This window comes from Phacochoerus africanus, chromosome 11 (genome assembly GCF_016906955.1).
Source record: "Phacochoerus africanus isolate WHEZ1 chromosome 11, ROS_Pafr_v1, whole genome shotgun sequence".
Lineage (NCBI taxonomy): Eukaryota > Metazoa > Chordata > Mammalia > Artiodactyla > Suidae > Phacochoerus > Phacochoerus africanus.
In genome coordinates this window covers 125009382-125023101 of record NC_062554.1, presented here as the reverse complement: position 1 = coordinate 125023101, position 13720 = coordinate 125009382, and the positions used below count along the sequence as shown (strand labels likewise).

The 13720-nt window shown below is 46.1% G+C and overlaps 1 protein-coding gene across 3 annotated transcripts in view; it reads right to left on the bottom strand.

The window, feature by feature from the left end:
• C11H1orf21 (chromosome 11 C1orf21 homolog) overlaps positions 1 to 13720 on the bottom strand; it is a 232500-nt gene that overhangs the window by 133726 nt on the left and 85054 nt on the right. For all 3 annotated transcript variants that reach the window (XM_047751876.1, XM_047751877.1, XM_047751878.1), the window contains exon 2: positions 10584 to 10803. In XM_047751876.1, the coding sequence (XP_047607832.1) occupies positions 10584 to 10677 (94 nt within the window). In that variant the 5' untranslated portion in view covers positions 10678 to 10803. The remainder of the gene's footprint in view (positions 1 to 10583; positions 10804 to 13720) is intronic.

The following is a 13720-nucleotide window of genomic DNA, read 5'->3' as shown; positions in this document are numbered from 1 at the left end:
ACAAACACAACACACACACACAGACTTATGTTTGATAAATAAAAATATATGCGCTAACTTCTATGGCGGGATTATTTATTATACCACACTTTAAGAGAAATAAGGTATAATACCATATTCACCACTCTTAAACCATACATATACTTTACTTTTTTGATTTAAAGACGCACACACACACACACATACACTCACAAAAGAAAAAGTCACAGCAACGCAAATATTCTAAACTACAAAATAAAAGAACTACGTATTATGTGGACAATCAATAAACTTTTAAAGTTTGGAGAATGACACACCTGCGGTAAACGGGGTGTGCTTTTCCCCCAGCAGAGTCAAGGGAAACTGAGGCTGCTCAGACAATGAGGACACTAAATGGGCTTCACCCAGGGCACATCATGTGGCAAGTCCCAGTCTAAGGCCTTTCCATACATTGAGACACTTAAGTTCTCTGAAGGCAGGTAAGTGCTAGTATTCCCCACACTATGCAGATGGGGAAACTGAGGCAAGGAGAGCCTCAGTCATTTGCCAAGACTACATGTCAGTGAGTAGCTGAGCCAGGCTTGGAAACCAATTAGCCAGACTTCAGGCCTGTGCATTTACCAGGAGGATGCATTACCAAGACAGTGAAAATGGTCCTAATTACCACAGCAGAGTCTCCGGACATCCTGATATAAAAGCTGAGGTTCAAGCGGCCAGTTAACAATTATTTCACAAAGACTCTTGAGCAAAAGTGGGCTCGGATTTAATGACAGGCAGATCCCTTTCTCCTGAGAGGGGACTCACCCTTTGCCATGAGTCTGCATCCTCAGTTCTAACCACAGTCCCACTTCTTTAGTTAAGTGAACTCCTACCTTCAGCTTCCTTTCGTACCAAGTGGGGATTACAGCAATAGTGGCTTGTGAAAAGGCCTTATAAACTGTAAAGTGTGACTCACATAGCTGTGCTTTCGATGCCGAGCAACAATTCAGGGACAAAGGAAACAGGCACAGTTTAAAGGCTCCAGGTGCAAAAGGAAGGTGCTGCATAGCTCTGCAGAGACAGCCGGGGCCTAAAAGAGATCCAAACCCTGGACAGGTAAGGTCAGGTGTGCACTGCCAGGTGGCCGTTGCTAGCTAAGTGCTACCAGGCAGGTGCTGATGGCAAAACAAGTCCCTTTTAGCCACATCAGCCAGGATTCCAGGAAGAAGCCCTGGTTTTGAATTTCTGAATTCTGTGACATCACTCAGGAGAAAATAACCCTGAGGAGAATGCCATGAGTACAGAAACCCTCCCGCCTTCTCTCTTGTTGGCTGAGTCACTTTTTCAGAACTTCCCTCGGTAGAGACCAAGCCTTGCCCACAGCTCCAGTCCTCTGTGCCTTTTGCTGGATGGTACCCAAAGGCTGGGAGGCGAGGCTCCCAGCAGCATCTCTGCTGCCTGCTCCAGGGGCAAATTCAGTCTTTTTTTCTGCCTGAGGAAGGGTTCCAGGCAGCTACAGAGAAGACTGGGCACCTGGAAGGGCAAGGGAGCAACGGAGGGAAACCCTGAGACTGACAACCCAAAGGACACCACCAAGGGCCCTGCCAGCACTTCCCGCCAATGGCATCTGAGAACTTGCAGGCTCCCTCATCTTGCAATCAGGCTGCGTTGGAGCAATAAGTGACAAAGGGTCCTACTCTCCCGCTTATCTCTGTCTCTAATATTAAAAGAACAGGCTCCTGATACCGTTGGCAAGGGAAAGAAAATAGAACTTGGATTTTCCTCTTTTTTTTTTTTTTTGAAACATACAAAGTATAGCGCATTTCGTGACTTTCTGGCACAGAAAATTTTTCCAAACAGAAATTCAGACTGATTCCCCCTTGGCTAGATTAAATGCGGCCTCCCGTGGCTTTCCAGTGTGGTCTGTTTCGAGATGGATGAGGGGCAAAAGTGAAGAGGATGGGTCAGCAGAGCCCTATTTACCAGGAATGCTTGACTGCTCCTCGCCCCTGACCTTGCCGTACGTAGGTGCCCCCTGCTGCTAACACTGCTAACGTCTGGTCCTCCATGCAGTGCTGAGCAGTGGATGCCACTGGCATCTCCATAATGTAGACAAGGCAACTCAAGGCTCCTTTTCAAAGACAATGTGGGAAGCGGGGAAGCGGGAACAGATCTGGCTGGTGGGAGGGCAGGGCCATGACTCTCTTACATGCCCAGGGTCTGGGCCTGTTCTCTCTCTCCTGTCACAGTAAGAAGCACCTATCAGACTGGCAGGAACTATAAAAGCAGAAAATGAAACCAAGATGTTTCTGAGACCTTCTCTGAGTCAGACCCTGGCCTGAGCACCTTCACTTTGGAAGTGTGAGGCGGAAGTGTGAGCCAGGGTGGGCTGGCTTCTATGATTTCATGAGCCCCGTGGGCACTTAAAGCCACTGAGGCCTTTCTGAGGCTCAGCTTGAGACATTGTGGAATCTTCACAGACTAAACCCAGGGCCAGGTTCCTCACTCTTTTTTTTTTTTTTTTTTGGTCTCTTTAGGGATGCACTTGCAGCATATGAAAATACCTGGGATAGGGGTCAAATCAGAGCTGCAGCCGTCAGCCACAGCCACAGCAACTTGGAATCCGAGCCGTGTCTGTGACCTACACTCCAGCTCAGAGCAACACCGAATCATTAACCCCCAAGCAAGTCCAGGGATCGAACCCATATCTTCATGGATACTAGTCGGGTTCATTACTGCTGGAGCCACCATGGGAACTCCAAAATATGTTATTAAAATGAATTTCACCAGTGCCTTTTCTACTTAATGTGGCTGCTGGGGATACTTAAAGTACTTACGTAACTCAGACTCTGCTTCTCTTGGATGGTGGCTGAAGTCACTAAAAGGTAATGTTGGTGTTTACAGTTTCTTTCCCTTGCAAGTTTCAGTTTTGGAGTTTGTTTATTATTGAATCAAAGAGAAAAGGGTTGGGCTGAGGCAGTGGCCCTCTGCGTCTGCTTGGCTCTCGAGGTGAGAAGGTACCCTCGGGCGGGGGACAGGGGACAGCCAGAGAGGCAGAGACTGGGAGCCAGCCCACAGGACCAGAAGGAGCAACTCTAACCTGTTCACCTCTCCGTGGGAATTGGGAATTGTTAGCTGCCTTCTCCTGCAGCTTTCCTGCTGACCTGTGGAAGCATCTATTAACTTCTGACGCTGTTGCCCAAAAGTCAGAGAAGACATCATCCCTCTCCATGTTTTTTTTTTTTTCCTTCAGTGAGTTGGTGAAGGACGACCTTAAGGGCAGAGGTGTTTGATGAGTGTATGACAGACTTGGATCACAGTTATAAGAGCTGAAAAAAATGTAAGTCAAGATGAGTGAGGGAATTCCTGTTGTGGCTCAGCGGTAATGAACCCGACTAGAATCCAAGAGGACATGGGTTCGATCCCTGGTGTCGCTCACCGGGTTAAGGATCTGGCGTTGCCGTGAGCTGTGGTGTAGGTCCCAGATGGGGCTTGGATCCTGCATTGCTGTGGCTGTGGTGTAGGAAAAAAATATATATAATTTAACAGAGTATATCCAAAATATTATCATTTCAACATGCAATCAATAGAAAATTAGTGAGCTATTTCATACTTTTTTTTTCATACTAAGTCCTAAAAAATCTCCTGTGTAAGTCACATTTACAGCATATCTCAGTTAGGACTAGCCTTAGTTCACATGCTTAACAGTCACATGTGGCCAAGGACTGCTGTACTGGACAGCACAGGTTTAAACATATTCCCTCTCTTACTGTCTCACAAACACAAACACCAATGAATTATTCTTTAATTAATCTTCATTTTCTACAACCAGAAATTGTTACAGGAAGAAACAGTGAATTATTACTTTGCTTCCAAATGCTTTGAATTTTTAAATAAAGCTTATGTATTTCCTCATCTAATCTTCACCATAACCCATGAAGTTGGTCCCGACAATATGTATATAGTTAGCATAAAACCATCTCTGTCTCTCTCTCTCACGCACACACATACACACACCTCTGCAATATATTCTCAATTTATGAAGCTAAGAATCAGATCAACACTGAAGCCACAGGGTAATACAGAGCCCAAGTGAAGGAAAGCAGCCAAATTCTTGCTTTACTGCTATTCTTTCACGGTAAATCCTACACCACCACCTCAGAAGAACTTACTACGATAATCAAGTACTTCCACTTAAGGGAATATTTATAAACGTCAGGCTCCTTTGGTTCTTAACCAAGGCCACCTCATCAAGTAGCTGGCATAGTCAGGGTCCAGCCTAGTTCCTACACAATCTCTCTGTCTCCAGCTCCTGGCATTCTGGAACCTGTGTCCTCTCAAGGACCTGTGTCCTCTGAAGATCACACAGTCCCCGCCTTCGGTGGGGGGGACTGACCAGCTCATAAGAGACAGGACACACATGAGCAAAAACTCCAAATGTGTAAGGATGTAAAAACATTCTGGGATGACAGGAAAGAGGTACTTTCCGAAGGTATCAGAAAAGCTTCACGCCAAGTTTGGAAAAAGCGCAGGATTTAAAGAGATGAAGAAAGAAGGAGAAAGGGTCCACTCCAAGCAGAGACCATGATATACCTGACCAGGAGGACAGAGATGTGCAAAGAGGTCACAGATGAGCTGTCCCATCCGGCCGAAGAACAGGGAACGTGAGGGTCAGAGTATGCAACAAGGCTGCCGGGGTGAATAAGACCTATCTCCCCAGGTAGCTCTTGTTCACCACTGATTTAAGATTTTAGTAAGAACGGGGTGCAACAGAAAGTTCTGGAGCAGGGGCATTAACACAGACAGAGGAGTACTTTAAAAACAAAACAAAACTGCAACAGTCTGACAATGGTGAAAAAAGAAAAAAAAAAAAAGGAGAGTTAAAAGCCCACCAAAAGTAGAGTTGCAAATACACAACAGCAGGGCTAATGGAGCATCCGTTCAGAGGACCATGCGCTAGTCTGGGTTACGGGCTGTAACTACCTAAACAATGAACAATGGCGATGGTGGGGGAGAATGAGACTCACAGATCTGGGAGCTGGAAGAGACAAAGGCCTCAAGCTTAAAGCCTTTTCAAGATTAAAGCCTACATTATGGGAAGAATGATGGCGACCTTCATGCAAATAGGAAAGTCAATATAACTCCGGAGTCTTCCCTGTTGGGGGTGGGCTGCAGAAGAGAGAATGATCTCAGGGTCTGACATGTTAATTTCCCTAATAAGGCCTGAATCTGTTCTGTGCACCTACTTTAATAGTTTAAGTGAATGACTTGTTGAAAGAAATCCAACAAGCACTTGGCTTTCCTTGGAACTTGCTTAACTAGTTCCTGATAACTTGAGCCTGTTGGTCACTTATTTTATGCAAGCTGGTCTTGGCACTCGGCTCAGCTGTCCTCTGCATGACCTCAGCAGATCTGCTGACCACTTTTCACATCTGCTCTGGCCACGGAGGGAAGGAAAATCCCAATTGTGAGATGAAGCTTTCCGGCCTGGACTTGACTTTTGAAAGGGCCACAGTATTGAGACACGACTTTAGATCTGAAATTTTTATGCTTCCATATTTAAAGCGAAAGAAAGTCATTAGGTAGATGGCAGTGATAAAGTTCCTCCTCAGTGATGTCCTGAGGTCTATGAAATCTACGAAGCAAGGTTCTCGTGTGTCACTTAATCCTCCATGGTGGGACGTTCGATAGAAATTCTGCCCCACACATGTGGCATGGTGTCCGGCTCCTAAATAACCAAAATGTCACAGAGACCAAAAGGCTTCACATAAACAGAAATTACTATTTGTAAAAACACACTGCTTATCAACGCTCCCCAGCATTTCCTGAGAAGCGATGAAATGAACGCTTTTAGGAAAAGGATCGAAATGTGTACATACACACACACTCAGGAGACACATCCTCGAGAGCCGTCCCCCAAATATGCCGCCTTTCACAGACACTGTCAACTCTTTTAACAACATGTGGTGACAACATTTTTCAAACATTTAAAAACACTGAGCTTTTAAAAAGTGAATGAGGCCACTTTATAAGATGGAAAACACGGGTGTGATTTAGCAAACAGAATAGAACTGTTCGGGTTGGAACAGAATCCAGTTATGAGTTCTCCTTGCCTCGGTCCACGGGTGTGGTAACCAGTCGCCAAAGATGAGTCCCAACAATCCCTCCCTCCCTAGAGGCACAGACGCCCCAGAGGGATGGAAAGCCTTGGCGCCCTCTTGACTCTGCACTGGTCTTGTGACCTGCTCTGCTCAACAGAATGCAGCACAAGCGACACTCTAGGACTTTCAAGGAAGCCCATCTTAAGAGGCCTGGGAGCTCCAACTTCCTCTCTCGGAAGCTAACCACCATGTGAAAAGTCTGACTACCCCAGTGGAAGAGAGGCCTGAAGCCACCGTGGTCAGTCAAGCCCAGCTGAGCTCCCAGCTGAATGCAGCCGTGCACCTGAGCCCAGGCGAAAGACAGCAGAGGAACCCAGCCACCACACAGAATCAGGAGAAATGACAATCAGTGTTGCTCAGTTTGGGGTCCTTGGCTACGTGGTAAGAGATGACCACAAACAATGGGTGACAAGATACCAAATGGCTAAAAGTGAGCCAGATCCACCTTTCATCTGTGACCATCTGTGATTCTACCGGGATTTTGCAGACGTCTGCTTGTCAACCGACTCAAGTGGAGACACAGACACAACCTTCTCTTGGCGAGTTCAAACTCTAGCCCTCAGTCACCTCGAGGATACTGGCCCCGATGTTCACACTGGAATCTGACGATTCTACTCCCGGAATTCCATGTGACTAGATAACCTGTCCCCCTTGACTGACGTGAAGCTCTCTGCCTCGCCATAGGCCTGCTTTATCTAACACCAGGCCACACACCTGCAGGTGCTGGTGCCAGAAAGTGTAATAAGATGCCGAATGCTAGAGTGAATAAAACTTCAGTGTAAGTACGGGGAGGGTGAAGAGAAGCTGGCAGACAGAGGCTGTGTGTGCATTTTTTGGCAGGAATTACATGGAGGCACACTGACAGCAATGACTGGGCAGCCTTGGGGTAAACTGAATTATTAGCCCCAATTCTTTTTTTTTTTTCTTCTTTTTTAGGGCTGCACCCTCAGCATATGGAAGTTCCCAGGCTAGGGGTCGAATAGGAGCTAAAGCTGCCAGCCACAGCCACAGCCACGCCAGATCCGAGCCACATCTGTGACCTACCCCACAGCTCACAGAAACGCCGGATCCTTAAGCCATGGCAGTGAGGCCAGGGATCAAATCTGCATCCCCAGGGATACTAGTCAGGTTCATTACTGCTGAGCCACGATGGGAAGTCCTTTTTTTAAGCCCCAATTCTTGACCCTTCTCTACATCCACATCTTTGCCACAAACGCACTGTGGTCACATGGACTTCTCTGTGCCTTGTCTTTGAGCCTGTTTATGACTTGATTTGGCCAGTAAAATGTGGGTGCCAGTGCCAGCTGGGCAAGTCTAAGCCCAAGCTTAAGAGGCATCCTGTATAAAGCTCGCACTTTTACCCTTCGGCAAATGGAGAGCATGTCTCCCTTGGCTCACTGGTCCCAAGAGGAAGCTGAGAGCGACACAGAGCAGAGCCACTCCAGCTGACTAACCAACTCATGATGAAGAAAGACATGCTTGTTGTTGAATGGCACCGACATCCTGAGGTTGTCTAATACCCTGCAATAGCTGACTCATCCACGGCTCCTTTTATTAGATGCTAACTTTTGCAAACTGCACGTGGTACTTCAGACCAGGACGCCTTCTTGGCTCTGAAAGTTACAAATGGATGGTTAGATGGTCTCGTTGCCAAGCAAAATGTAAACACAATATATTGAATGTCACTGAATTTTTGCTCTTATGAGTCTAAGATTATCCTTCCACAGACTATAATTTGGTATTCAAAGTTCTCCATAATTTAATCCTAACATTTTTCTAGCCAATTCCCTCTCACTTATATTTTATATTCCCTGCAAACTGGTTTGCTTGTAATTCTTAAATATAGGTCCCGTCACCTCTTGCCTTTCCTCATCCAGTTCTTCCCTACACCCTTCATCCGACAGGTTTAGATGCTCCAGTCCTTTAAAAGCAGGTTCCACCATCACCTCCGTGAGAAGTCTGCTCTGATTCCATCGTTTAAGACAGCCTCTCCATCCCTCTGACTCTTATCATGACGTGTATGTCTTTTCTGCTTCTGGTATTTGGTTTATTCTGACTCATAACACTTCCTCATCCTCTTATGAAGTCCTGGAGAGCAAGATTTACGTTATTATTTCACCTCTGCATCCTCCATGGCATTTAGCAAAGGGTCTTACACATCGTGTGCTGGCCGGTCAATACTCTTTCGCATTAAAGAATGAGTGACGGATGGGAGACAGCAGGGCAGCCAGAAACAACACTAAAAAAGAAATGGGGCCTTTGGAGCCTGAGACAGCTGATTCTGTCTAGAAGCTACCTCTTGCTGAGCAACTTTGGCCCAGTTCGTCTCACTGCGCTCTAGCTTCCAAACCTGTAAAACTGGGATAGCACAGATTTTACAGGATTGCTGTGAAAATTTCACAGGAAAATGAATGTTAGGGCTTCTCGGTGTTTGACCTTCAGTGGAGGTTCCATAAATGGTCACTCTGATTACAGAAATGATAATGGCACAGACTATCACAATTAATTTAATTAAATTTCTTACATCAGATTATCTCCTCTTAGAAGTTAAGTATCCGAGAATGACAGCAATGGCTCTGGTTTTAATTAGCTGTTTTCCCAGAAGTGGTAGTTTCAGTGACCTGGATTCTAGTTTCCTTAAGTTGCTCAGATGTCACTCTTTTCTCAGTTCCCAATGCTACATAGGTAGTGACCACCAGAAACAAATTTGTCCTAGGCAACAAATACATCTCCTTAAAACAAACCAAAATGAAATCCGCCTCTGTTTACAAGTGGTCACATGAATCCACTTGTAAGACAGTATCATCCCTTCCCCCGAGTTCCCAACGCTCCCCCAGAGGCCTGAAGCAACCAGAAGAGCAGATCAAAAAGCTAGAGATTCAAACCCAGGAGCATTACTTGGCAGTGACTGAACAGTGCAACGTGAGGTGTTTACATGTAAACACGATTCCAATGAGGTTCTTTACTGAATAAGAGGTGAAGAGGTGCTTTGGGGCATCAGGGTCCCACACAAATGTCAAGGCAGGGGTATTACAGTGGTTAGTAATTCAGCAGAAACGGCTTCACCTGCCTAGACGAACTGGAATTTTGCATGAAGACATAGCCACCCTTCATCGGGATCGTCACTGATCTCCCCAAGGATAAACTCAAGATGAGGCACACTGAAGAGTCGGTACGTGGTCAGGCGGGGAACGCTGGTGAGTGAAGAGGGCTCCAGGCGCATTCGCAGGGAAGGCTTCCCGTTCACGGAGGCCACGGTCGGACTGAACCAGCACGCGCTGCCCCCCACCCCCGACCACCACCCACCGCCGCGGCAAGTGCAAAATCAGTGTTGCCAGGTCTCAAGAAAGTTGGGGGTTGGTGTGAAACATTCCGATTTTTAAAGGCTGCCTTTCTTTTTTATTTTAAAATGTGAATGCCATCTGTAGCAACGTGGATGGACCTGGAGATTATCATACTAAGTGAAGTCAGACAGGGAAAGACAAACATCATATGCTATCGCTTCTGTGTGGAATCTTAAAAAAGGATACAAATGGACTTATTTGCAGAACAGAAACAGATTCACGGACTTTAAAAAACTTACGGTTGCTGAAAGGGACAGGTGGGGGGATGTGGGGGGGGACTGGGGTTTGGGGACTGGCACATGCACACTGAGGAAAATGGAATGACTGGCCAGCAGGGACCTGCTGGGTAGCACAGAGAACTCTACCCATTATCCTGTGATCATCTATGTGGGAGAAGAATCCGAAAGAGAATAGATGTGTGTACACGCACAACTGAATCACTCTGCTGTACAGCAGAAATTATCACAACCTTGTAAATCAACTATACCTGAATAAAACTTTAAAAAATGAAAATAAAATTTAAAAAAAGAAATTTCTCTGGGGGCAAAGAAAATATATTTGTAAGACAGATGTGGCCATGGGTTGGTATTTGTGACTTCTGTACTAGATAAGTCTCAAGTCACTACGAATCATCAGAGAATGGCTAAAAGATGATATTTAAATTCATTGTAATTGTATTTTTGAATTCGAGAATTCCTAAGTCACATAAAGAGTAACTCCTTATAAACCTATTTTAAACTCCAAAGAACATGTCATTCCCTCCATTATAAATCCTCACCTGCTTCTGGATCTCCATGTGTTCAGTCCCACAGTTCCCCTGGACCAGGACGCCTTCTGGTCACTGTCCCACACACCTGTTTAGGTCCTACTAGTTCTTCATAAAGCTTGATTTAAATGTTACTTCCTGCATATACCTTCTAGGTATAAATGACGATGAAAAGTGTCCAGTGTAACAGATCTGCATTGACTTTTACCACATCTCATCACCTCTTACTGGCACTCCGCCCCCGCCTCCCGCCACCACCACAGAGTAACTTAGTATCATCGCTACAATTATTCACTCCTGCAAAAGTGAAAGGTCCAGAGGGATGGGCCGAAAAGAAAGTTCAATGGTACTTACCACCAAACACATCTCCGTTCTGGTAGTTCTTCCCTTTCTGGGCTTCCTCTTCATTTTGAACAGTGGCAACATGCTTGGCGGAGGCACAGCCCATAGTCTCATTCGGTCAGCTTCAGCCGGGCTGAACTGCAAATCATCTCTACAGACACAGGGACATTTTCTTTTTCTTTAGACACAAAGAAAATCCACCTGCTTGCTGAGTCGGTCAAGATGTGTGCACCTGCAAGAAGAGAGATGGATCAGAATGGGTGACACAAAGCCGTGTCTCGGGGTCTCACTGCCCTGATGCCGGCCCGACCCCACCAGCCATGGGTGTGACCTGGTGCCGAAGAAGGAAATGCAGGGGGGGACATGCATCTGACTCCTGCTTGGAAAGCAAGGTCGGAAGGTCCGCCCCCTGCACCACACGTGCCTGGACTTTTCGAGAAGACAGAGAAGATCTATTTATTTACTCGAATAAATATTTGAGCATTCTAACTTGTCACACACAAACTGAAATGCCATAGAGGTTTGCTACTGTTCTGGAATCTCAAAAACCTTCAGAGGAAGGGACGCACTTTGATGAGATGCACCGAGTTCCAGAGGCTGGGCCAAGTCCCCCATCGTGCTCATCCTGCCCAGCAGGCCAGTCCTTCCCGGCCCCTCAGATTTTGCCAGGAAAAGGTGGGCTGAAAAATGGGCTGGTTTATTTACTTCCAATAGGTTCTGCAAATGACTTGATATTTTATTTTACCTGCGGTGACACTGTTTGGGATGATAAGGGAAGGAGAAGAGGGCAAGGACTTAAATGTACTTTTGTCCATTTTCTGCTTTGTCAATTGAACATTTTAAGGACTGAGCAGATGTAGGAATATGAAGAGAAAACAAGACAGTTGATTCCCTCTTCCAGAGCCTGTGTGCCTCTATCTGACCTCTACTAAAGGCTGAAAGAGTATTTATGGATAAACCACCAAGGAGATAATCTAGTTTGGGAGTGAATTTACCTTCTCCTTTTCCACTCAAGGTCACTGCCCAAATGCCCAAGGTTCCTATGCTCGACTTGCTCATTTTTATTTATTTTACTTTCCATCATCCTTTGCGAGCCACTGCAGTCTCACAGATGTTTACTTCGAAACATCTACCCACGCCTTCATCTCTGTCCATCCCACTCTGCTAAGCCCTCACCTCCCAAACCCAGGGCAGAGCAGAGGAGACAGCAAGTCACCCTCTCAATCTTCATCAGCACCCACATCCCACTTCTCTCTTCTCTCCTTTATGAAAACATTTTGATGTTTCTCACTCTGAAGAACAGGGCTCCCCAAATGCGAGTTTCCTCTTTCAACGAGACTGCTGCCGCTATGCCCTCTTCCTTAAAGTGTCAACACTATCTATGGATGTAGAAACCCATCAAATCTTGCCAAAGGGGATGTTTCAAATTAGGTCAACACGAAAAGGTAATTCCAAATCAATCTAATAAATGAACTGAGCTAACAGGGGTAATGATTTTAAATCCAGCCAAGCAAATACAGATTTCAATACCGACCTGACAGCGATAACACTACCATGTCTTCATACAGTTCTTCAGACTATTTTCTATCACTGGTTATGTTAAATTTACAGAAAGTCTAGGGTTAGTGTTTCAAGTTTTACAAACCATGAAGACTTTTTTCCTAGTTAATGCATATCAGTTTCTCTGTACTGTTAAGTAACCTCGTGTTAACACATGTTCCCCTTTTTAAAGCGCTATGGAACACACACACCAAGGGTTCTGATGATATTTAGTAGCAATGTTATCAAAACCACAGTATTTCCACCGATGGTCCATAGAGCTCCTGGACCTGATGGGGAGATGTACTGATATTTTTTTTTTGTCTTTTTTGTTGTTGTTGTTGTTGTTGCTATTTCTTGGGCCGCTCCCACGGCATATGGAGGTTCCCAGGCTAGGGGTCGAATCGGAGCTGTAGCCACCGGCCTATGCCAGAGCCACAGCAACGTGGGATCCGAGCCGCATCTGCAACCTACACCACAGCTCACGGCAACGCCGGATCCTTAACCCACTGAGCAAGGGCAGGGACCGAACCCGCAACCTCATGGTTCCTAGTCGGATTCGTTAACCACTGCGCCACGACGGGAACTCCTGATATTTTTTAAAAATCTACACAATACAGTGTAGTAAGTGCCATGACAAACCTTTCACAGGACTCTGTGACAGTGCAGAATCAAAAAAGCAAATTAAATTATGACTGGGCAAAGGCAGGAATCAAAAGAGGAAGTGGTATTTTGTAGGGTCTTAAAAGTTTGGTAGTAGCATCATCAGATGTAAAGAACTGCCTGGGCTGAGACTTTAAGATGTGGAAAAGGGGAGTTCCCGTCGTGGCACAGTGGTTAACGAATCCGACTAGGAACCATGAGGTTGCGGGTTCGGTCCCTGCCCTTGCTCAGTGGGTTGACCATCCGGCGTTGCCGAGAGCTGTGGTATAGGTTGCAGATGCAGCTTGGATCCTGCATTGCTGTGGCTCTGGCATAAGCCAGTGTCTACAGCTCCGATTCAACCCCTAGCCTGGGAACCTCCTTATGCTGCGGGAGAGGCCCAAGAAATGGCAAAAAGACAAAAAAAAAAAAAAAGATGTGGAAAAGCACCTGTTCAGAGGGGTTGAGGAGGGGGCGTGGCCAGGAAGAGGACCGCACTGCTGACACTTGCGAAGGGCCTGGCAGAGGCCTTGCTAACTTTATCCAACTTGAACTATAAAATGTCAGAAGCAAGTCCATTTGATCCAAATTTGAGCCCACTTTGAGAGATACTACATTAGTAGTGTTGAAATCCATTCTGTCAACCTCCTACAGGTTTTAAGGAAACAATACTGAAATAAGAGCTAAGAAGAATAGGAGCCAGGATTCAGGTTCAGAGTGAGAAGGACAAAACTCCCCTCTAAGCTGGTAGCTGCTATGCATTGTTGTTGTTGCTGCTGCTGCTGCTTTGGCCTCCCAGTGGGCCCTCATTCCCCATCTGCAGCATCACCAGGTAATTGACAGGTGTGGGCTCCCAGAACGAATTCCAAGGAATGTGGGAAAACAACCTCACAGGTACACAGGCGGGCAACCTCGAGTTACAGGGGGAAACCTCCCCTCCTCCTCCCCATCTGCTGCCACCTCCTCAG